This window comes from Coenobita brevimanus, chromosome 88 (assembly GCF_032717465.1).
Source record: "Coenobita brevimanus isolate Jiangsu-jjx chromosome 88, ASM3271746v2, whole genome shotgun sequence".
In the NCBI taxonomy this organism is placed as follows: Eukaryota; Metazoa; Arthropoda; class Malacostraca; order Decapoda; family Coenobitidae; genus Coenobita; species Coenobita brevimanus.
This window is the reverse complement of record NC_137041.1, coordinates 4,552,787-4,577,239: the sequence shown is the minus strand read 5'-3', so window position 1 is coordinate 4,577,239 and position 24,453 is coordinate 4,552,787. Positions and strand designations below refer to the sequence as shown.

At 37.2% G+C, this 24,453-nt stretch overlaps 1 protein-coding gene across 1 annotated transcript in view; it reads left to right on the top strand.

Moving 5' to 3' along the window:
- The window catches only part of LOC145411165 (carboxypeptidase D-like), a 65,869-nt gene extending 50,986 nt beyond the window's left edge, over nt 1–14,883 (top strand). Inside the window, exon 13 of the mRNA XM_080281220.1 lies at nt 14,737–14,883. Coding sequence (XP_080137346.1) covers nt 14,737–14,883 — 147 coding nt within the window. The remainder of the gene's footprint in view (nt 1–14,736) is intronic.
- Nucleotides 14,884–24,453: the final 9,570 nt, after the last annotated feature.

Genomic DNA, 24,453 nt, shown 5'->3' with positions numbered 1-24,453 from the left:
CACAGTTCCCTTGCATTGGCATTTCTGCAGCATCAAGATGTCTTTTCAGTAGACAGAAGTTGATATTCAGTTTTATTTATGCATGTCACAGATCACTGCATGTTAATTTTTAAGCTAGTTTATTATTAGTTGTGGAACACAGATTAGATGGTAGGATATCTCCAGAAATATAAATTGCCTCATTCAAGTCCTGATTTTCAGAAAATTTTCGTCAGTGCAGTAAACATGTTAACGTGTCACATCCACTCTTCTGATATTTGTAATTACTGTACTGGTATATTGTGTATCGTACTTTACGACAGTAATAAATGGTCATCAGCTCTTGCAGTTAAAAAGCTCGTAGTGTAGCAAATGATTTTGTGTTTTGGAATAGTTCATTAAATCCTGCTGGTTACAAGTGGTTTCAGTGCTTTAAGCATAAGCCTCATCAAACTGAATCATGTTGGAGAAGTGCTATTTGCAGTTACTCTGGTGCAAGTTTGGGAAGGCTACATTAAAATGTCAATATATTGATGAATGTAATGCTCACTGCCTGTGCCTAGCCTGGGGAGGTCACTGTAGTTGGTTGTCTCTCTCCTCTTGTAGCCGGAACCGGATGTTCTCCCCTCAAGGCTCAACCAACACCACTCCCCGCCCCCCACACAGCCCACTCCAGGGGTAGGCACCTCTCTATCTTCAACAAACTCCATTAGTTTTCTGTCTCAACCCTCTTCAAATTCACTTCTCACATTTAGCTAGTTTGTCACATTCTCGTATCTCACTCATGCCACTCTGTTTCTCATCTCACTTTACCTCTCCATCTGTCTCTTCCTCACCATTCTCTGATTCATATTTCACTTTACAATTTTTTGTTACTTGCACCTCTCTCTTTTTGTTTCAGACCTCACTTCAGCACTCCTTTGCATCTTCACATTTCATTTACCTCTCCTGACACTCTGTAACTTCTGTTCCTCACCTTTTACTGCTTCACATTTTACTTTTCTTTTCTCCCTTATACATCCTTACCTCACTGTTTCACTCGTCTCAGGTTCACACCTAATTTTACCCCACTACCTCACACTCATCTACTCCTCTCCTTCACTCTTACCTGCATACTATACCTTACTTCATGTCTGCCACACACTTCCCTGTCCTTCTCCCTCACCCTTCTGTGCTTCACATTTTACCATATCATTCATCTTTATCCTTCTTCACATCCCTCAGCTTTTCATTCCACTTCACCTCTCCCTCACTCACCTCCAACTGCTTCACATTTTACTGCACCTATATTCCTCACACAGCACCACCCTGCACTTTCGTCTATCACAGTTTCATACTTCACTTTGCTCTTGTTGCATTTCTCTTTCTTTCATAGCCTTTGCTAGTTTACCTCTCCACCTCAGTCTTTTAAACTTCTCATCCTCATCTCTGTCAACATTACATTTCACTTTACCATTATTTGTCACATTTCCTTCATCTCATCTCATACCCTACCACTCTTACCTACACTCCTTACTTCTCTTCATCATCCCTTGTTTCATTTCTCCCTGTTTGCTTCAGCACTCTCCGAGCTTTCTTCCTTTAGATATTTTCTCATATTTTATCCCTGCTGCACAGATTTCTATTTTCATGTTCTATTTTCTTACCACCTTCATTCTGTATTTCTGTGCTTTCCTTGTCTGGTATGTTGTATAAGTTACTAGGGTTTCCCTTCCAATATTTTGTTGTCTATTTTCTTCACATTATAAATCTTTCTCTTAACCAGAGTTTGCCTTAGTCAGTTTATCCTTATCTCATTTGTGGTTCCATATGGTATTTTTATTCACTTATGTACAGGTACTTCATCTGTTAATCCTATTGTTATCCATACTATCATTTATAATTTTCTGTTTCCTCTAACATTTTCTTTTCAGCAGTTTCATCAGGCCAATACTGCAATCCTGTAACTTTCTGTTTGTATTTAATATAGTGTACAGTACTAATATTAGACTGACAGGTATTTGGTTATAGTTGTATATCATGTATTTCCAGCTTCCGTTTTTGGTCTTACATACCCATCTTCACTAGGTCTCACCATAAGTATTCATTAGTAACCTTTCTTATTATCATATTGCCTTGCGGATGTATTAGTTTACAGCAAAACCTTGATAAGTCACATTTGGTAAGTCATAATACCAGATAAGTCAGAATGGGTATACCTTTGACGTTTTGAAGTATACTGTATATTGGAAAGTTCTATGAAATAATTGCTAAGTTGATATGAACATGTAATTATGTCAGTAGATGTTTCAGTGCTAGTAAGTGATACTTTTCAAAATTCTTACTGTACTTGTACACATATACTGTATGGACTTATAATGCCTTAATAATGTTTGATTGTGGTAGGAAGAAACTGGGGAAAAATTGCCTTGATAATCAGAAAAGCCATACCCTCTTACATCCAGCCTTATCAATGTTTTACTGTAATTTAATTCACAGGCATGTTCCCTGCATGTGGGTGAAAGATTATTAGCTTATATATTAAGGGGAAAAAATCAGTTTCTGGGTAGTTTTTGTATTCAGTGGCTGAAATTAATTTCAGATAACTGTGGTTCACAGACCTCATTAGTATACGGTAGTAATGCACATAATTTTTTTTAGGTACATTACCATGTTCTAGCTTTTAGTTTGATATAGCACCAGTTCAGCAAAGACTAGCAGTGTTGTTGGCTATATTTTCATCAGTTTTGTCATGAACAGGGTCATTAATGTTGAAAAAATATATATTTATAGTTGATTACTCTATACACTACTTTGTATGGCATTAACTATGCCAGAATCAAGTGTTTACAATATAATTTTATGTAAAGTAAGGATGATACTTTGTTCTGGTTGGTAGTGTTTGTTCATTTGTGCCATAAATACTCCAATAATTACAGAATACATTTTTTGAATAATCAGTTAGAGCAGGTTAGTCAAGATGTTCAGAACTGATCCATGATAGTACCTGTATTGTTGGATCACCATAATTGTTTACAGTGTAACCTTGCTACAGGAAATTACAAAATTATCTGAATTGCATTCAAACAGAGCTTTTGCTACTGTAACTGGCAAGGCTGTGGTGATGATATGGCCACAATCCATTTTCCATGTACAGTACATTATCATGCTGCTGCTGCAGTATATTGTACATTTGTTTGTATGTGTGTGTGTGTTGGTGTGGCAGTACATGAGGTCTTACTTCTTCCCTCAGCAAGCATCTCTGAGCAAGTCCAATACCCTAAGAATCACTGCTGCACTTATAATATTTTGTATCACATTAATTACATTCTGAATGAGACTAGTACACATGTATGATGTCCCAGGAAAAGTGTACCAAACTTGAGGAAGTTACTTTTGTTTGTATTATAAGTAGTAAATGCTGTATCACCATGGGCCCAGTTTTTGTTATTATTGGGCAAATTTAGAATATTATGCCACCCAGCATAATAACATGGTTCCAATTCTGAACTGATACTGGGTTAAAGTTACTGTACTTGTGACCTTATGGGTGAATATGATCTTTTATCCTAATTCACTCATAAGGCCACCAGTAATTGTAGGTCCATAACATTTGAAAACTGGACCCATGTTGATCCCTGTATAGCATTTACCACTCACACTTGGCCCCTCCCAAGAAAAAACATTCTCCTGAAGCTTGCCAGTCTTTTGCTAGGACATCCTGTATAGGACAGAACTGACTTGATATTGGAAAGTACAGAGTATTAGATCTGTAGGCCTGCTTTAGTAATGGTAGTATGTTTCATTCCTCTTGGCAAAGATATTCTGTATCAGAATTCTGAATTATCAGATGTATTAACACAGTATTTTTTAGCTTGATCCTTTTGACATACAGGTGCCAGTATTTTAACAAGAATACACTATTTTAGTAATTTGATATTGAACTACTTTGTTGCTATGTAGATTTTTCTGATATATCAGAACATTACAGTATACCTGTACCAGTGCCAAATAGTTCTGTTGACATTTTTAATAATGGTAGCATTTTTAAAGACTGACATGAAACAATGTTTTTCATGCTATCTAGACTGTGGCAATGAAAGACAAGTTTTATAAAGATTTTTTTTTTTTCTGACAGAGTATATGCAATTACTGTTAGTGGCAGTTATTCAGCTTTACAGAATACATTAATAAGATAATGAAACTTGACCCATTCACTCTGAGGATGTATTTTTTTTTTTTTCTCTTATTCTTGCTGCCACTGGATGATTTTATTCAGCTGAAGGGAATGGTCCTGCTGTGAGTGGGAAGAAGTCTGTGTCCAACTTCTTCATTCAGAAAATCTCGTCTAAGCAGAATGACATTATCTGAAGGCAACAAAAATAATAAAGTACATCCTAGGATGGAAGATGTTAAGACAGTATAAGCTCAGAAGTTGTATAGATATGGACTTTTCTATGTTAGTCCATTATTTTTGTAGTGGGTGCCAATACCTCTGATAACATCCAGTCGTGATAACACAGCAACCATATGTTTCAGGGATGAATCCAGCACTTAGTAAAGGGGGTCCAGTATTTTCTTACCCACTGAAGAGACTGAAAAATAAAAATTGAATGAACGGATCTGTGAGAGTGAGGGTAGTATTGTAAGTGGCACTGGATAATTTGTAATAACTCTTCCACAGCAGCATACAGTAATCATGAATTTAGCCACTACCCTGTGTGTCAAATTGAATATTCCACTAAGTCAGGAGGATCTGTATTTAAGGCACTCTGGCTCCCATTTTATGCACTTTTGGACCTAAGTTGCAAAGGGAATGACATTAAATAATGGAATAGCCTCCTCTATACAACATACCTTAATCTCACTATAATGTGTACAGGTATATTAACATTCAGGAAATGTAACAAAATTAAAGAAGTGAAAAAAATTAACACACATAAATTACAATGTAAGAGAATTTATCCATACTGTGGTTGCTATATCAGGCAGTGAGAATGGACAAGGTTTTGTGTGCTAAAGCGTAAGTTTGGTAACCTGTGGATTTACTGTATTTTGCATATCTCAACATTCTCTTATAAGTTATAAATGCAGACTGTCACTATTAATGATTAAAGTAACATGCATTGCATACAAGACAATGTTGCAGAAATATAGCTGTTGAGTAAGTGCTACAAAGATTCCTATGCCACCTAGAATATGGTCCTGAATGTTGCAAGGTGAGCTCAAAAAGTCTTGGCATGAGGTTCTAGGAAATGATCTCATGGTTAAGGGATAGAACAAAGATGCTGCCAGAGATTGTGTGGCATGGAGAGTGGACCATCAGGTGAATAAAGTTGACACCTACAGTTCAAGCATGTACAAAACATCTCAGTATGAAACAAAATTGATGGCAAAATCTTATTAGTAGGGTCCCATTAATACTAGAACTACCATGCAGGAAAACCTCCATTGCTTGTTCCTTTCATTAATTTTGTATGGTTATTGTGGGTATGGTGATATGTTTGTTGTCATTACTAAAAGGAAGAAGGCACTTGGTGGTCTAATGGTTAGGATGTCTCACTCAGTTTCAGCGACAATCTTTCACAGGTTCATCCCCAAAGATGTGACCTAAGGCTTTTTAACCAATGTAATGGTACAACGAAAAGTAGGCTGGCCCCCTACCTTGAAATGTTCTGGACTATGGTATCCTTGCCTTGGGTCCCAACACCATGAGGGAGGTATAATGGGATTGTCTGCTACATTTTTCTTAGTGTCTTTTTGGGACCTATGAAAACTGACATATCTGAAAAAAATGGGTGAGTGAGGACCCCCCCTTCCCTTGATCTGCCACTGATGTTTGAATGGTAATGATACCAATCTGTGATATAAACCATCAGAGATATGGGTGCTTATGCCCACCTATTCATTTTTGCCTATTACTGTAACTATTTTATCTTAGATGTTTTACACGCACAGAGTATAGCTTGATATTTTTGACACGTTCCTTGATGTTTGTGACCAATGATTTTCATCATCATATCTCCTTGCAGGGCTTTATATTATGAGTAAAATATTTTATCTAGTAGAAGTATTTTAGAGTTTTATGTACTAGTTTCATTCAGATAAACCTTCCGGGTAAAATTTTATAGTAGCCAAGTGCAAATCACTGTTAATTATTAAGTTAATTGCACAGCCATATTTATAGATATTAAACATACCAGAGTTAACATGATATAACATGGCTGTGAAAGTCATATATTGTATTTATGTTGTTTTTAACCTAGCCAAAGAAGGGATTAAAAATGTATCATGTGACTTGCATGGTTGCATTACGACTTCTTAGGTTTGGTTTGTATTTGTATATAGTTATGTACAGTATTGTAGGGGCCAGCTTGCACACACCTGACATAGGTGGGCAGCTGGGCTATACACATTCAAGCTCTGTTTTCTGGGTATGGAAGGGCAACTGATCCAGAGCAGAGGAACACCAATTTGTATCACTGGAGAAATGAACCACCCCCACCCAGTGCTTCACACACAGAAATCCAGAACATACAGGTGTGGGAGGCTTTTTGAAGTTAGTTTGTGTAATATCTATGAATAAGGCTGTGTGACCAAACTTAATATTTACTGAAATGTTGATCATATCACTCATCAGCCGAGCTCAAGCAGTTTGATTCTTAGACATTTGGATATGTTGCTCAGAGGTTACTACAGGACATCCCAGCAAGGTGACAGCAGGGAGGGAGAAACCTTAGAAGTGCATGAGGTCAACAATGATTGGTGGTAGCACTGCAGTGGTGGTAGTACAGTGGTGGTGGCTCTTATTTTGGGGAGGTGGTGGTGGAATTGAATGTTGGTTGTGATGGTAGCACTGCAAAATTATTTGTGTAAGTTACTGTTTGGTCACAGTTTGTGTTGAACTGTGTACCATATGTGCAAGTTACTGTTTGCTCCTGGTAGTTTGCACTGGTCTGTGTACTTCCATTTATGATAGTTATGTTCTTTTTCTTTAGTTTCTTCTTGTGTCCTGTGCAGTATGTCTGAATTTTACATCATTTCTAACATGTCTGAGGACTGTATTTGTTCCAAAACTACCATAGCTTCCTGCATGACCAGACTGCATTTATATTAAAAAATTATATTTTAACTGCTGTATGTTCTTACCTGATTCTTACCTAATTGTATCTTTACAGGAATGAGTCAAGTTCGTACTGTCCCGTGTTTAAAATCATTTTTATCAAACATATAATTAAATTTATGGATAGTTTTGGCACAGAATATTTCATTCAGTATTGAATTTCACTATCAGTTGCTCTATTTGGGAAACTGAATTTTCTTACTTCTTTATCACATCTCTTTTTATGCAGTTCTTTTGTTGTGTCCTCTTGTTGCTTCCCCATACATTATATACTCATTTATTTGAATCTTCTCTTTTCCTGTGATGCATTTATATAGCATAATCATGTCTCCTCTTTTCCTTGTCTCTTGTAATGTTGGTAGGTTTAGTTTTTCTAGTCTTTCTTCATAGCTTCGATCTTTCAAGCTTGGTGCTCATCTTGTAGCGGCCCTTTGTGCCTTTACAATCTTGTCTGTGTATTTTTTTATATGTGAATTCCAGACTACTTATGCATACTCCAGGGTTGGTCTAATGGATGATGTGATTATCTTTCTCAGCATGTTTTCATTTATATATGTGAATGCTACTCTCATTTGCAAGCAGTGTGTACATGTTTCATACTTTCTCACTGACGTGGTCAGCTGGAGATAATCTGTTGTTGGTAATCACTCCTAGGTCTTTCTTGTTTTCTGATATATGTAGGGTTGAACTTCCTAGCTTATGATCCCAGTCTGGTCTTTTTTCACTTTTACCAAACTTCATTACCTGGCATTTGTCCACACTAAATTCCATATGCCATCTATTGCTCCATTCATTAACCTTATTTAATTTTTCTTGTAGCTGTCTGAAAGAGTCTGTTTTTGTAATTCTCCTTTGTATTTTTGCATCATCAGCAGACATATTTAAATAGCTTCCAAACCCAGTGGTCCTGTCAGTGTCATTAATATATACTAAAAACAATTGGCGCCAGCACTGAGCACTGTGGGACTCCACTAGTCACTGCTCTCCAGGATGAGTAGTTTCCTTGTAGTACTGTTCACATTCTACTTTTTCTGGGAAAATCTTCCATCATACAATACAGCTTACCACAGATTCCTCCTTGATGGTACAGTTTCCATAAAAGTCTTTGGTATGGTACTCTGTCCAATGCCTTCTTGAAATCCAAATAGATACTGTCTACCCATCCTTCTCTTTTCTGTAGTGTTCCAGCAACTCTGTCATAGTAACTTAATAAATTAGTAACACATGATTTTCCCTTTCTAAACCTTAACTTTTTTCTGTTATCATATTATTTTTTTCCCTCATGATTTACCAAATTTTTCTTATCAGCTTTTCTAATATCTTACAACACCTGCCAGTGATACTGGTTGGTAGTTAAGTGGATTTTGTCTATTTCCTTTCTTGAAGAGGGGAACAATGTTTGCTTTCTTCCAAATATCAGGTAGTTTACCTTGTCTTAAGGATTCCATGAATATTAAATATATTGGTCTACTGAATTTTTCAACACATTCATGTAATACCCAGCTAGAAATCTTGTCAGAACCATTTGCTTTTCCCTTGTCTAATTTGCTCAACTGTCCTTGGACCTCTTTTTATCATATGCCTACTGTATATTGCATTTGTTAATATGTGTGGGCATGCTTGTTCCTTTTCATCTCTATCAAATCTACTTTCTTCTGTAATTCCAGATTGGAATTTTTTGTTTAGTACTTCACAAATATTTTCTTCATTGATATAGATTTTCCCCTCATCCATGATGGATTGTATTTTATCTTTGACTATAGTTTTGCATTGAATGTTGCTGTAAAACAGCTTCAGTTGATCAGCACTTTTATTTATAATGTGTTCCTCAAACTGCCTTTGAGCTTCTCTTCTTATCCTTTTACACCCATACCCTAATTTCTGGCAGTGTTGTGTACCAGTAGGAATGTTCTATCAGCGAGTATGTCGGATATTGAAGCAATTTTCCCCATAAGATATTGAGGAAAAGACAGAGATGCAGTCTCGGCCGAAACCCAAACTCTCATATACCTTACTTAATCAACAGAGACTGACACAGAAACACCATAGGTAACGTTACTATCCTCATAAACAGTGCTATTGCTAAAAAGTGAGACAGCAAACATCACATACAGGAAGGTAACATGGTTGGGACCTGAGGTGTGAGATGCTTCTGGGCAACTGACAGGTAGGCAGTTGGCAGTGCACCAAGCAGGAATGGGGGTGGGCAGGGGGTTGGGGAAGGAGACCAGCAGGGGTGGGGGAGGGTGGAGAGACTGGAGGGAGACAAGCTGGAGTGCTGGAGTGGGGGGGAGAGACAAGTGGGTGTGGGGGATGGTGGGGGGACAGGGAGGGACACAAGCAGAGGTGGAGGAGGGCACGGGGACAGGGATGGAGACAAGAAAACCAAACTGCCTTACTACTCCCTCCCACCCAGACTCACTCAGTCTCGCTGACTCACTCTCACTGATTCACTCTCTCACTCATTCTCACTGACTCACACTCTCACTCAGTCTCACTGACTCTCACTTACACACTCTTACTCACTCACTCACTGACTCTCTCTCTCTCTCTCTCTCTCTCTGACACACACACACACACACACACACACACACACACACACACACACACACACACACACACACACACACACACACACACACACACACACACACACACACACACACACACTGTTCACTGGTGCAGTGGTAACATTCTCACTTGCCAACTGGTGGACGGGAGTTCGCGCCTCGCTCGGGTTGTGAAAAGTTTCACTGACGAAGTGGGTGGTTACTGTCCCCCTTGAGCAAGGGGACGGGTGTGTGCGTGTGTGAAGGTCACAGCCTTGCCCTTAGATCGGACTATATGAGCTCTCAGCTCCCTTCCGGGAGGGTAAAAGCTGACAATCACGACCATCAAGTGATCCTGACCGACCCGGTGAATTACACACACACACACACACACACACACACACACACTTGGGAGACGAGCTGAGGTGGAGGAGGGTGGGGGTATGAAGTGGGAGACATGCATGGCAGTGTTGAGCGTGGCGGGGGATGGAGGAGGGATGGGGAAAGAAGAGATATGCTTGTTTCAAACCTAGGGAGGGGTGGAGTGTTGGGACTAGTGAATCAATGGCTGTTTGGATTGTGGGAATGTTCCCCCATTTCTTTTGTTCGGTCTAGCTAATTGTCGGTTACCGATGTGTCAGAAATCGGGGTATGGGTGTATAATAGTTTCTTGCCTGTTTATAGTTGTTCTATGCCCTCTCAGTATTATGTCATCTGTATTTATTCCTCAGCAAATCTCATTTCTCTTTTCCTTTTTTGCATTCGGTATTAAATCATTTCTTTATCCTTATTTCTGTTTCTTTCTGCTGATGGATAATATTGGACTTTCATAAATTCACAGAATTTTCTATATATAACATCTTTATCTTTTCCTCTAAGCCCCTTTTTCCAATCTGTTTCTACTGAATACTTTTCTAGGTCATGATAGTTGCCCTATTTGTTGTGTAGGCTGTTTTTGTAACTTTTATTATTGCTAACTATATCATATACTAACCTGAAATTGCAATTTAATACTGCAGGTCGCTTTTGCCTAAAGGAGGGAGATACATTGTGTTGTCAATTTCATTTTCTTGTGTAGTATGTATAAGATCTAATCATGGTAGTTCTTCTGGTCCTCTTTATCTGGTGTTTTCCTTTACATGCTGTGTTAGGAAAAACACCTGTATAAGATCCAGGAGCTTTTAATCCCAACAGCTTTCATAGCTTCTTATATCTAGAGCATTCTGATTTACATTTATGTTGAAATCTCCTTTAGTATAATTCTTTCAGATTTTTATTCCATTCTGTGCCGTAGGGTTCTTAAACTCTATGTTGTACTTTCTGCCAAGTTTTCATATTCACCTTTATCCCAAGTGTTTGTCTTGGGTGGCATATTATAAATTTGCCACCATTATTTTCCCCTTCAGATGTGTTGACCTCTACTGCGATTAATTCCATTTGTGAGAGTATATCTGTTCTGTCTCTTTGACTTGGAGTTTTTTCTTTGTTAATATCATAATTCCCTCCCTTTTTCAAATTTCTATCACATCTCCATATACTGTATTGTTTTCATCAATACAGTACTTAGGGTGTCATCGGATATTCTTGGGGTTACTTCTGTTTCAGTTAGGCAAATAATATGAGCCCTTTTCTCTGATATAGTCTTTTATCTGTGATAATTTGGATCCCATTCCATCTACATTTGGGTACATCAGCATAGTCATGTTGTCTACATACTGTAATTGACATAGTTTGAGTCTACTAACTTACTTTTTTTTTTTTTAGTTCCTGCTGTTTATGTGCCATTTTCTTACTTGTGACCATACTGCTTTGTAAAAAAAATATATATATATATATCTCTCTCTCTCTCTCTTCTGATATTTTCTCATTTATTGCTTTTGCATCTTCCCTCTTTTCCTTTAGTAATCCTCGTTCCTCCTGAGTTAGGCATCTTTTTATCCAGCCTTTCTCTTAATACCTCTGATTCCTTGAGTTCGTTGACATTTTTCAATATTTCATCTATAGTGTTCACACTTTGGAAGGTTACTTTCAGGGGCCTTGACTTGTTTCTCTCTTATTTCCCTAGCCTTTTGTATTCCTCTGTATCTTTCTCACGGATGTCCTTAGATACGTCCTTCAATATATTCATTATATTTACCATCTCCTTTTGGTCTTTAGAGATACTTTTTTTATTTCTTCTTCATCTGTACTAGTGAGTACTGTAGATTTGGTGATCTCAGCTGACTCCTTGATCAGCTTTGGGCTGTTTTTTATAATTTCTTTCACTTCCTTTCGTATGATTTAATCTTTTTTGTATTTTAACTCTTGCTTATTTTTTACCATCTCAGCATATGTATTTTGCACTTCATCTGTGCAATTTCTCATCATTTCAGTTGCCATAGTTATCTACTCCTCAGTATCACTGCCATGTTCGATCATACTGCTTGCTTCCTTAATATTGTGTCATTTTTTAACTCCTCCAAAAATCTCTCATGTTTGACCACAGTACACCCCATTTCACTTGCTTTTTTTTCCCATTGATTCTACCTCAGCGGACAATTCATCTATTGTTGTGTCTTTTCTGTTTATTTCCTTTACTAAATCTTCATTTTTTCTCCTCTGTAGGCTTAGTTCCTTTCTGATTGCCTCTATTTCAAGATGAAAATCTTTCTCCAGTTTTTTCACTTTCTCCACTACTTTATTATATGTTTCAGTTTCAACCAGTTCTCTGTATTCATCATTCTGTTGTCTACTTTCATCCCCTCTCTCAACTACTAGAGGCACTCCTGCAAAGTAATTCACCTTACAGAAGGATGATTGTTTATTTACAATCTGGCATCTCCCTGCTACCCACCATGGTGATGTCACAACAACCTGATATTAGCTTTGCCTCAGTGAATTCCATGGATCATTGATTTTTTTATGTTTACCTCCTTAGGACTACATTTTTTTGCTTATACTTGCTTTGCTATACTAAAACATCATCATGTTTGACTCGTTTAAAGATACTCTTAGGTATGTCTAGCTGTGGAGTGCAGTGATGTACAATATGTCCTTCCTGTCTTGCTGTCACTGCATTTGTGAGTTTGTGTGTGTGAAAGGACAAAGTATTTATTGAATCATTTGAATGTTACTATATGGGATTATGGTGTCTGGCAGTAGATATATATATATATATATATATATATATATATACTGTACAGTATATGTATATATATATATATATATATATATATATATATATATATATATATATATATACTGTATATATATATGTATATGAAGTATGTACAGTAATGTGTGTGTGTGTGTGTGTGTGTGTCCTAAAGACAGCGTCACACTAGGCCAAAAGTGGTTAACATGCGAGCAGCTTTTGCGAGGCGAAACGGATAGCAAAGTCGAGTTGCAGTCACACGCGTGTGTTTTTGCAAGCTGAAACGACTAGCAGTGTCGCCTGCCTTGGCGTCTTGTGGTAATTTGTAAACAAACCATCACGGAGTACCTAGTCCCTTTTCCTCAGTTTCATCAACCGCCTCACATATTTCAGCAACTCCAGAGCCACAAGGCAGTCTACTAGAGTTTGCCTTGCTGCAGAATCCATATCAAAATCTGATTTCTACTTGTTGTTTGGAAACAAAACACATGGCCTCTGGGGCTTGTCACCTGAGTGTCTAGATATTTATTTCCTGTTACGAGAAAAAATCCATCCATCCATCATCCAATCTTATGTTGCCCCATGAGGAGCGTAAGAACCCAGGACTAGGCAAGTTGGTCCTGACATTTAAGATGAGAGTGACCAACCTCACTCATCTCTGGGTGGCATTATGTGAGCAATAAACCCCAACCACCCCTTGGATATAAACCTACACAGGCTCAATCTGATTGGAGCTCCTTAATTACCCATTAAACCACCAGATGCCATAATTTGGTTATATGGTTATCACCCAGCGTAGTAAATGGTTTCCTGGTGTACAGGAAACCGTTTGGCTTGTCACTCAGCATAGACTTACCCATAGGCAGAAGGAAGAGGAAAGAATGAAGGAAAGAAAGACAGAAGAGGGAGTGTAAAGTCCCCCATAGACAGAGGCAAGAGGAAAGAGTGAAGGAAAGAAAGACGGGAGAGGAACGATGGAAGAGAGGAAGGGGCAGAAACCCAAAGCAGCACTACAAAATAAAAATGAATAAAAACCACAAGAATTAAATTATATTTACATAACAATTTTAGTTAAAGTTTCCTTCTGCGAATAACAGAATATTTTCTCATCAATTACAAAATTAATATAGGCTCATTTAAGTTCTAATCCCGCCAACAAGCTGTGAGTGAAAATTGTTATCCATTTCACCTTGCAAATGAAATGTCGCTCACCGTGGCTCAGTTTGGCTAATGACTTGCAAAACTGGCTCGTATGTTATCCACTTTTGTCCCAGTGTGACATTGCCTTTATACTGCAGTAATGACTGCATGAAAAGCAAGAAAAAATTATGACACCTTAGAAAGTTGGCAATGATTTTTGCTATTACTTTTCTTGGTATCATTTGAGTTATGGTACTGTGTGAGGTAGGACAATATGTAACCGCATGCAACTGCTTTGATAGTGCTTATATAATTATATTCTTTCTCTTACAGCACAAAAGCTTTCATATGCTTAAAAAACATGACTGCCGCTTTTCAGTTACACCTTGAATGTGATAAGCATTTATTTTATTTATTTTTTATTTATTTTTTTTTTTAAAGAAAGTTTCATGAATTAGTGCAAATGCTTGTGATAAATGTGACTCCTGTGCCTATTTGTTTTGCTTATGATATTTTGCAGTGTTTTTTGTCCCTTTATTATTTAATGCCAAGTGTTTTATATGATAGCATATAAAGATTTTACTTTGCTCATTTCAGTCTATGAGTAACAAAAAAATAATTTTATTGTGTTACATTCTGAAATTTTACAAATACAGTACTGTATTTTACTGTCAATACTTTGTACAAAGAGTAGTCCTTAGCTGTTGAATTGATTAAATATTTTGTTTAAGAAAGATTACAGTTCTGGTAATTCCTTGTCCATACCACAAAATTTAACCTCTCTTTACAATCTTTTCCCACTGTCTAATCTAAGATACCTCACCTGACCTCAGGATCGCAATGACCTTCCTCCTCGACACAGTTTCATAGGAGGGCCTCACCAGCAACAGGGAGCAGCACCAAACAACCAGGGGGGCATAATGGGATTCTTATCCTCAGTATCCAACCAAATATCCAATGTCTTTAAGATCTTTGGTTGAGAGGGAATAGAAACTGGTGAAGATGTATGTATAATCTGTAGCAACATATCTACCATACTTTAGATTTTTGTTGAGAGACAGTTGAATTTGGTGAAGAAGTAGAAGTACTGTACAGTATGTGTCGGTTGTGGTACTGTATCCAACATACAGTGCATTAAGACTTTGACTGAAAACACTGAAATCTGTCAATAAGTGCAGTGTGTGTGTGTGTGTGTGTGTGTGTGTGTGTGTGTGTGTGTGTTTGTGTGTGTGTGTGTGTGTGTGTGTGTGTGTGTGTGTGTGTGTGTGTGTGTGTGTGTGTGTGTGTGTGTGTGTGTGTGTGTGTGCACGTGCGTGCGTGCATGCATGTGTGTGTGTGTGTGTGTGTGTGTGTGTCAGCTGTAATAATGTATAAACTATTTGCAGTATGAGATCTTTGGTTGAAAAAGAGCTGAATGTGATGAGGAAGCAATGTGCCTGCTGTAGTAATCTTTCACCATATATGAGATCTTTGGTTGAGATGCTTTGATGAGGTTCAGTATTAGGTTTGTCATCTGCAGTAATGTATCTACCATATTTTAGGTCTTTGGTTGAGGAGGAATTAATATTGTTAGGAAAGTATGCGTCAGCTGTAATAATCTATCCTGCATATTTGAGATCTTTGATTGAGAGTTATTTCAAAAATTTCCTGTCCTACGTCTCTTTTAGCTGAAAGGGACCTGAAATAGGAGAAATATGGTGAAGTAAATGTATCTACTGAACTGCACAAAAATAGCCTGAAATCTTTGCAATATTACCATTAGAGCTCTCAGAGGGTAATAAAAAAAGTTTATTGAGTAGACTGTTGGTTCTGTGGTAGGTATCCATTTTGTATAAAGGTTACTGTGTCCTGTACCATAGTACAGTATGTTGGTATTTTTTTTCCTGCAGTTTATTTACTTCTTCAGCACTGAACTTAATATGGACAGCAGTCGTTAGTTGACTTCTGTATCAAGGACTTGCCATTCAGTTCATCAATTTTTGTGAGAGTGGTGGTGTTGATAATGATGATGATTTGCTATAAATATTTTTGGATACTGTAATAATAATGTCGAACTGACTGTTGTACTATGAGAGGGCATACCTAAGCTAAATAAAATTTTTGGAGTAGGAAGAATAAAAAAAAATAAGACCACCTTACATAATTGGTTAATGGAGGCAGTCCTAATCTCATCATTAAGCACAATCTTTCCAAAGTTGAATAAAACAGTCTGATATTAGCAGTAGTAATATAAATAAAATTAATCATGATTCAATACTGAAGAAGTATAATATATAGTGAATACAACAATAGTAAATTGTATCGTAATGAAGTTAATGACTTTTAAAAGCACTGACCCCCTCTTTAGATTCAAATGGGTGAAATAATGTGAGTACTGTAAAAGTAAGTAATGTTTTGTCTGTACAGTTAACTTATTAGAAAAATTTAACATCTTTGATGAGGTTATTGTAGTGCTGGCAAGTCAGGCAGTAAATATGACAGGCATTCAGTATCAGCTGTAGCACTGTTGATCATCATTAGTCATGACCATCATAAACTGAACATGATGGAATACAATTGGTGTATGGACAGTAGTGTTATACAGTTTGAGACTTGAATTTATTTAAGAATGTCTGTTGTGAACTCGTGAGTTAGTGTTGCATATAAGGTCATTTCAGTTTCTGCTGATATGTAGAGTCTGCCATCTAGTGAAAATTCAGATTTCATGTTGTTGTGTTGGGTAAAATTCATTATATATATTTTGCAAGCCACATTAGCAGTTGGCTATTACTTAAGAGGAATGCATTTTGTACTGTTAAAACATTTTACACTTTCAGTTACAAGCACTGCAGTAGTGTACCACAGGGCCATTAGTGAAATATTAGCTTGAGTTTCCAACACACATCCAAGAGAGGGGAAAAAGAAGTACAGTATGAACCTCATTTAAATTCTGGAAAGATGGCACATAATGATACTTCCTGTTAACAGCTAACAGTAACCCCCTTCCCCCAGAGAGAAAAAAAAAAAGCTCTAAACTCTTTGATATACTGGTGCTGTAATAACTTGAATGTACCATACTGTACTACATTACCAATGTTTTTCATGAAGGTCTAGATTTTATTTCCAAATAAAACATTGCAGTAGAAAGTTATACATATTTTACAGTTTGTGTAATCAGACATCCAGTATTGGATTAACTATAAGCACTGCAGGATTTTAGAGAGTTGCTTAATTAAAACAGACTCTTTGTATTATATCTTCACTACTTTGATCCAGTGCACTTGTTACTAAACTTAATATAGAAGTACTGTAGGGTGTGTTGTTGTTTGGTAGATTGCCTTATGTATATACTCTATGTGCAGGATGTAACCTGTATGACAGGACAGCTACTTAGACCACCTGCTGTGATGCTACAGTAGTATTTTGTACACTGATGAACCCCACACTTTAAAACTCTTCCTCATTTTATAGTGCTGAGTTGTGCCCATATATTGTATGACCAGATTGTGTTTAAGCTTTTTTTTTTTTTCTTTTTTAAATAAACAAATGCAAGCAAGCCAGCCAAATACTTCCAGAATTTCGGTCAAAGTAATGTTGGCAACGCATTGATAGTCTTCAGGTTACAGTAAATGTCATTACAAGCGTGGCTCTTTTCTTATCCACACAGCCTACAAGCTTTGCTTGCATTTGGAAAAGGTTGAACAAGCTAAGTTGGTAAACACTGTACAGTACATATACTGTACGGTAGTTGAAGTTGCCTTCCGATTCTTGATATGTCATTGTGCTGTGGAAGATGGTGTTATAGCACTGACCTTCATTTGTGTTTTAGCTGTCATTGTCTTTCAGTGCTCAGATGAAAACAAGAGTCCATGGTGACTGTATCTGTGTCTGGGAGTCACAACCTATACCACGCACATGATAGTGCACTTAATCTTTTGTAGCAAATGTGGGAAGTGAAGGAGTGTCACTTATCAGTACAGTATTCCTGGTTTGGCAATTGGCTGCTTGTACAGTAGGTGTAAGTGTTCACCAGTTTTGTGGTAATTTTGCTCATTCTAACAGAACATCATAAACACTGAGAGGTGATATGCAGTTTTGCTTGTTTGTTGGATAGTATGCAGTACACCCTTTAAATATGTGGAGTTATATTTCATGGTAGGTGGGGGCACTCACCATCCATTCACTTGTAGTGCTGCTCTTGGGTGTCTGCCCTTTCATTTCCTCCATCCCTCTTTCCTATCATCCTCTTCTGTCTTTCTTTCCTTCATTCTTTCCTTGTCCTTCTGCCTACAGGTGACTTTACTTTCCCTCTGTCTTTCTTCCTTTATTCGTCCATCTTCCTTCTGCCGGTGGGTGACTCTACACTGAGTGACAAGCCAAATGGTTTCCTGTACACCAGGAAACCATTTACTGTACTGTGTTGGGTGGTAACCATATAACCAAATTATGGCACCTGGTGGTTTAGTGGGTAGTTATGGTGCTCCATTCGGATTGAGCTGGTGAAGGTTTCTATCCTGGGAATGGTTGGGGTTTATTGCTCATGTAATGCCATGCAGGGATGAGTGAGGCTGGTCACTGTCATCTTAAATGTCAGGACCAACTTGCCTAGCCCCAGGCTTCTGTGCTCCTCACAGGGCAACGTAGGATTGGATGATGGATACATTTCTTGGTTCTGACTATTCATAATTTTACAGTTGCTGCTTTTCATTCATGACATAAATTCAGTTGAGTGAGGATTCATGCCAAGAGAGTTTTTGCTGCTGCTGTACTGTACTGAATGTTCTGTATTTATACATGTTTAGCATCCATTTATAACATTTTGCAGACAGGAATGAGCTTTTTTGTTTGAAAGTGTGTTGTTTATATTACACTATAAAAACAAGGAATGGATTTCTTATAGTTATACAGAAATTATAGTGTAGGTACATGGTAATTTATGGTCCATGAGGAGTACTTGTGCTGTTTGGTACCAGGTACTTGCAGGGTTCAGGGACCTGAACCTTCATAAATTTTTAGGGCATAGTGCAGGGGTTCTCAAACTGGGGTTCATGAACCCCCAGGGATAAGCAAGAGGGTTTCCAGTGGGTACATTAAGAGCTGGTGAAAAATCAGAATAGAACATACACTTATTTTTATAATATTTGTGAGATGATATTGAAAAATTAAAAACCAGTTTCCATAAAGCATGCATATAATTCAAGCCCAAATATAACATTAGCTGCCGTAATTAAAATATTGTTTTATCACTAATACAGTGTTATAACAATGGGTTCAAATATGTTTGCTTGATAAAGTAATTATCATTTCAACAATTTTACAACAACTACTGTGTTACTGTTCTATAATGAATTAATGGAGTACCATTCTGTATTCAGTGTCTCAGTCATGAGGGTAAAGGTTGATGACCTGATAACTCAGGGAGGCACGTGGTAAGAAAAAGTGTGAGAACTCCTGGTACAGTGTAAAATGATGTTCAGTAGAATGAGTTGATGCAAATAGTGAGAGTATGGGACCAGAAGTTATTGTATCATCTCCTTGATACATAATAATTTTTTTTTGTAGGTGTTTCCTTAAATATTGATTAAAATCTGCAGTAAGTCCTCATTATAAGTCATTTTGGGGGGAGGAGGCTTTACAGTATATTTTGCTATTAAGTCCACAGCAAGTTAATGAATAATTGGCATAAATCTCATTACTATCTATGTATCTGCATTGCTAGTTTGTCCCTATTTACAGTACTAAGTGTAAGGAAATTGTTGTTTTAGAACACATGTCTGACTTACAGAGAGGACTGTCTGTATGTGTAATGATAACAGCAAACATGCATATAAAATATTTAGGCCGACATTTCAGTTGTGTATTATTGTTTTTTATGTAAGGTTGACCAAGCAGCTGACACCTGCCTTTCATAACCTGCCTTTAAGTTAGTGTAACCATATAACAACAAATAGATGCTTGGTGGTCTGGTGGGTTAAGGCACTCCAACCAAATGTGGCTCATAAGGGTTTACATCTGAGGGATGGTTGGGGTATACTGCTCACATAATGCCACTCAGGAAAAAGCAACTGGTCACTCGCCTTAAATATTTGAATTAAGTAGCCTAGCTGTGGGTTAATCTAAAGTCAGGGTCTGTAAAAGAGTGAATATAGAATATTAGGTGATAACAGAGACTTTTAAATCCAGGAACTTTAAAGCAAATAAATGGGTTTTATCTGACTCTGGAAAATATACCGCAGTATTATTGCTACTGACAAATTAGAAAATTGGATGACTTTGTACAGTACTCTACTGTATCTTAGTAGGTTTTACTGGTTTACACTGTTATTTCATGCAGTTACTTCAACATAGTGCTTAGCATTGTATCACTTTTTTGATGAATGAGCAACTCCTTCTCTTGATTTTTTTTTTTTTTTTTATCATACAGAGTAGACATACAGAGTAGATGAAAGAGATGCACAAGCATCCCATTAAGTATTTCACCAAATGCTTCAACTTTAATTATATTAGTGTTAATGAATGGACAGGTGTTGGCATTTTGCAGAACTAGCATCATACATAACACATACTAGTTTTTCTTTTCTGATGTATTATTTTGGGACAAATTTATGCTGAATACAGTGAATAACAAAATAAACACAGAAATGCCGTATGTACGAGGAAAGAACAAAATCTTGCCAAATAGCCAAGCAGACAAATTGATGGGAAAATCCACTACACTGCAAATGAGGGACTTTCAAAATGCTGAGTCATCCTCAACTCAGTCCTACACTAGTCCTTTGCTGGTTACCATGTTTGTAATAGTCATAGATTATTTTTACTCCAGTGTCAAAGTGTGAAGTATAGTAATGACATATATTATTGTCAGCCTTTGACAGCTTTGCTTTATATAAATTCTATTTGGTTAATTGGACATTGTAGCTGATCTCTTATATAAATTAAGGCCTACCTATTATTCACTATTTAAACCAGTCTTTGTACTGACAGTCCTTGCATAATCTAGAATGTAATATTTTGCAAATTTAAGCATTTAATATATCGCTAAGAGGCTCGTGCATGCGCAGTCAGAGAAATTGCATTTTTTGACCAAAAAAACAAAGTTTGTAAATTTAGGGAAAATATTATATTCGTGTGTAAGGAACTAATACACATCAGTCTTCAAACTATGAGGGGTCTACTTACCATGCAAGAGCTGTAAAAATGATGAGATGTTGCATAGTGTATGGTGTCACAAATAAATGCATTTCTGTATACAAAATGATAGAGAAACACTCCTACTAACCTAAAATCATAAATCTGTGTTTATTTCTTCTTAACAGGATTGTCTAATGCCCAGGAAATGAGTAAATATTTAGAGAAACACTGACAACATTCACCAGCTTACCACAACAATATTCTCCCTCGCCAATAGGCAAGCCACGATTATGGCCAGGAGACCCATATCCATAAAGCCACGATTGCAGGCCACCTCAAAAGGTTAAAGGGACAGTCCTGAATCAGAGAACAGCCCATGTGTTCTTATCAAATAATTCCTTCAGTATGAGAGCAGAGCTTGTTCTGTCTGTCCTTTGTTAATATTTGGCAATATGAACTATAGTGAATTAAAGAGGTTAAATGCAATTACTCAAATTCAGATGCTGCTGAATCAGTTCAGGAGCTGCCTATTAGCCTTCTTTGTTGTCAATGTTGTTGTTTTTTCATAAAACAGAGGAAAGAAAAACAAATGAATAAAAAAAAAAAATAATAATAATCCATACACCAGATTATTGGCATCCTCCATTCATAAAATATCTTTAACAGTTGGACTTGAACAGCTCTAGGTTGAAGTTTGGGGGGGAAACAACTCTGGGGAAGCAAGTTCCAGATTAATGTAGTTCGGGAATAAAAGAATTCTGATAGTCAGAAGTTCTGCAATATGGCTGTGTGACATTCCAGTCATGAGCACTTCCAGATGCCCATGTGGCACGAGGGAAGGCATGGAGAGGTGGCACTATGGACACAACTTCGTCTGAGCATTTGCCATAAAAGTATCTATAAACTAATGCAAGGGAGGCAACATTCCTTCTTACTTGTAGTGAAGGTAGTTTATTTATAACAGTGGGGTTATTAATAATTCCAACAGCTTTGTTCTGAATTTTGTCTAGTTGTTTTAGTGCAAACTCTCCACATCCGTTTCACAAGGGTGAGCAATATTCTAGCTGGGAGCATACGTGACTCTTGTAGCTAGCTGCTCGTCAGTGAAGAAGTTACGGACTCTGCACAATAATCCAAGTTTCTTTGAAGTGGTTTTAGCAAGTGATCTGATATGAGAGGTCCAGCTGAGGGCATTGTTAAGTGAGACACCAAGAATTTCAATACTTTTGGAAATGGGAATATTAGTAGCAATGAAGGTAATATACAAATCTGGCAATTTCTGTCTGTTAGTAAATTGTATATATTTGGTTTTATTAGCATTAAATGAGACAAGGTTGTTTTGTCCCCATTCATTGATCTTAGATAAGTCTTGATTTATGGAGATGGCTGTACTGAGTTGAGAGTTAGAGATATTAGACTTTGTAAATGGGTGTTTGCATGTGAATGAACTGTGAAGTGTTGAGTCATCTGCATATGAATGGATGAATTGTGGGAGACAGATAAGAGCTCATTAATATGAACCAGGAACAGGGCTGGCACCAGAACTGATCCCTCTGGCATGCTGGAGTTAACTGAGTGGAAATTGGAATATACATCACCTACTGTTATTCTTATTTTTCTATCACTGAGATATGAGGACAGCAGAGGAACAAAAAGCGTTAGTCCATAGCAAAGGAGTTTGGACAGGAGGGAACGGTGCCGCACTCTGTTGAAAGCTTTAGAAATATCAAGGGCTACTGAATGAATTTCTCTATGTTGGTCAATTGACTGATGGAGATTGAATATGTCAGTGGTGGATCTTTTGTGGTGAAAACCATATTGTCTGTCACAAATTAAGTTGTTGGATTCAAGATGTTTAACTGTGTACTTATTAATTAAAATTTCAAATACTTTACTAAGAGAAGATGTGACAGCAATTGGTTTGTAATCAGAGGAGTCAGAGGAACTTCCTTTCTTTGGAATTGGGTGGATTTTTTTTTCTTCCCCATGAATTAGGGAATGAAGAAGTACGTTTGCATAGTCTGTATAATTTAGCTAGAACAGAGGCAAGTTCTGGGGAAAATTTTTTCAAAACATTTGGAGGAATTCTATCTGGGACTGGAGGTTTGTTGGTTGGTAAATTGTCTAGGATGGATTTTACGAATCTTGTCTGTATTTTAAGTGGAACAGTTTTGGGAAAGTCAAGTTCTAGTACTTGGACATTCTGGCTGACATCCTTTATGGTAGAGTTTCTGGCAAATGTACTCGCAAAGACATTCGCATTCCCATGCAAGTCATTTGTAATGTTGCTGTCTGAAGATTTTAGTGAGGGAATGGATGATGACTTGTTAAAATTATTATTGAAAGAATTGAGAGTTGACCAGAATATTCTATTGTCATTAGGGTTGTTAAGTAGTTCTTATGCTTGATTTTGAAGAATGTTTGATTTGGCAAGATTAATTACGGCTTTTGCATGGTTTCTAGCAATTTTAAATTGACAGAGTGATTCAGATGTTTTTTATTTTAAGTGAGAATGATATGCTAAAGACTTTTGGGCCATTGCTCTGGCACAGCTGCTATCACCATTTTGGAGAGTTTTATATTTTAGTGAACTGTTGACTTGGTATGAATAAATCCATACCAGCTAGTATTAAGTAATTAATCTGGGACTGGGAAGAATTGACATCAGTATAGAAGAAGACCGCCATGGAATATCAGCAAAATAATTTCTAAATCCATCCCAGTTTGCCTTGTCAAAGTGCCATTGAGTCACCCTGACCCAAAGTTCCTCAAACGTTCCAAATCTGGGGATAATTCCCTAAAAGTGGGAGCACTGTTTAGAGCTATCATACTATGGTTTATCCTGTCTCTGGGATGGTCACCTACACCGAATGGAAACAAATGTCAAGTGGCAGTATTGGTAAATATTAAATTGCAGAAAACTGAGGCAATGACAACCTTCAGTAAAGCACCATGCTTACTCTGAAAAACAATACGAATGTACCATAGATATAAAAGCCAACTCCACTGAGCTCATTAGTAATACAAAAATATGACTGTGTAAGGGATTGCTAGATCAAAGACCAATTTATCCACAGGCAAAATAGCCAGTCAGAAAGTATTCACTCATGTTATATTTTTTATCAACGAGTATTTTAATTGCTTGCATGGTCTGTAGTCTTTCTAAGTCTCATGTTTACCTTGACTTATAGAATAGTCACCATAGCTACTTTTTCAGGCCTAGGACCTAGTTAGGCTCGCCAGCTTGGTAGTGGACAACAGCCTGGAAGTCCCTCATTAAGCAGTTGGTGTTGTTACCAAATTTTCAGTTTTCATGTGTTTTACATTATTTTTACATTATACTGGTGTGTGTGTGTGTATATATATATATATATACACACACGTACAGTGCTGGGTGGTAACCATATAAATAACCCATACGTGTTCCCTCCATGTCAGCA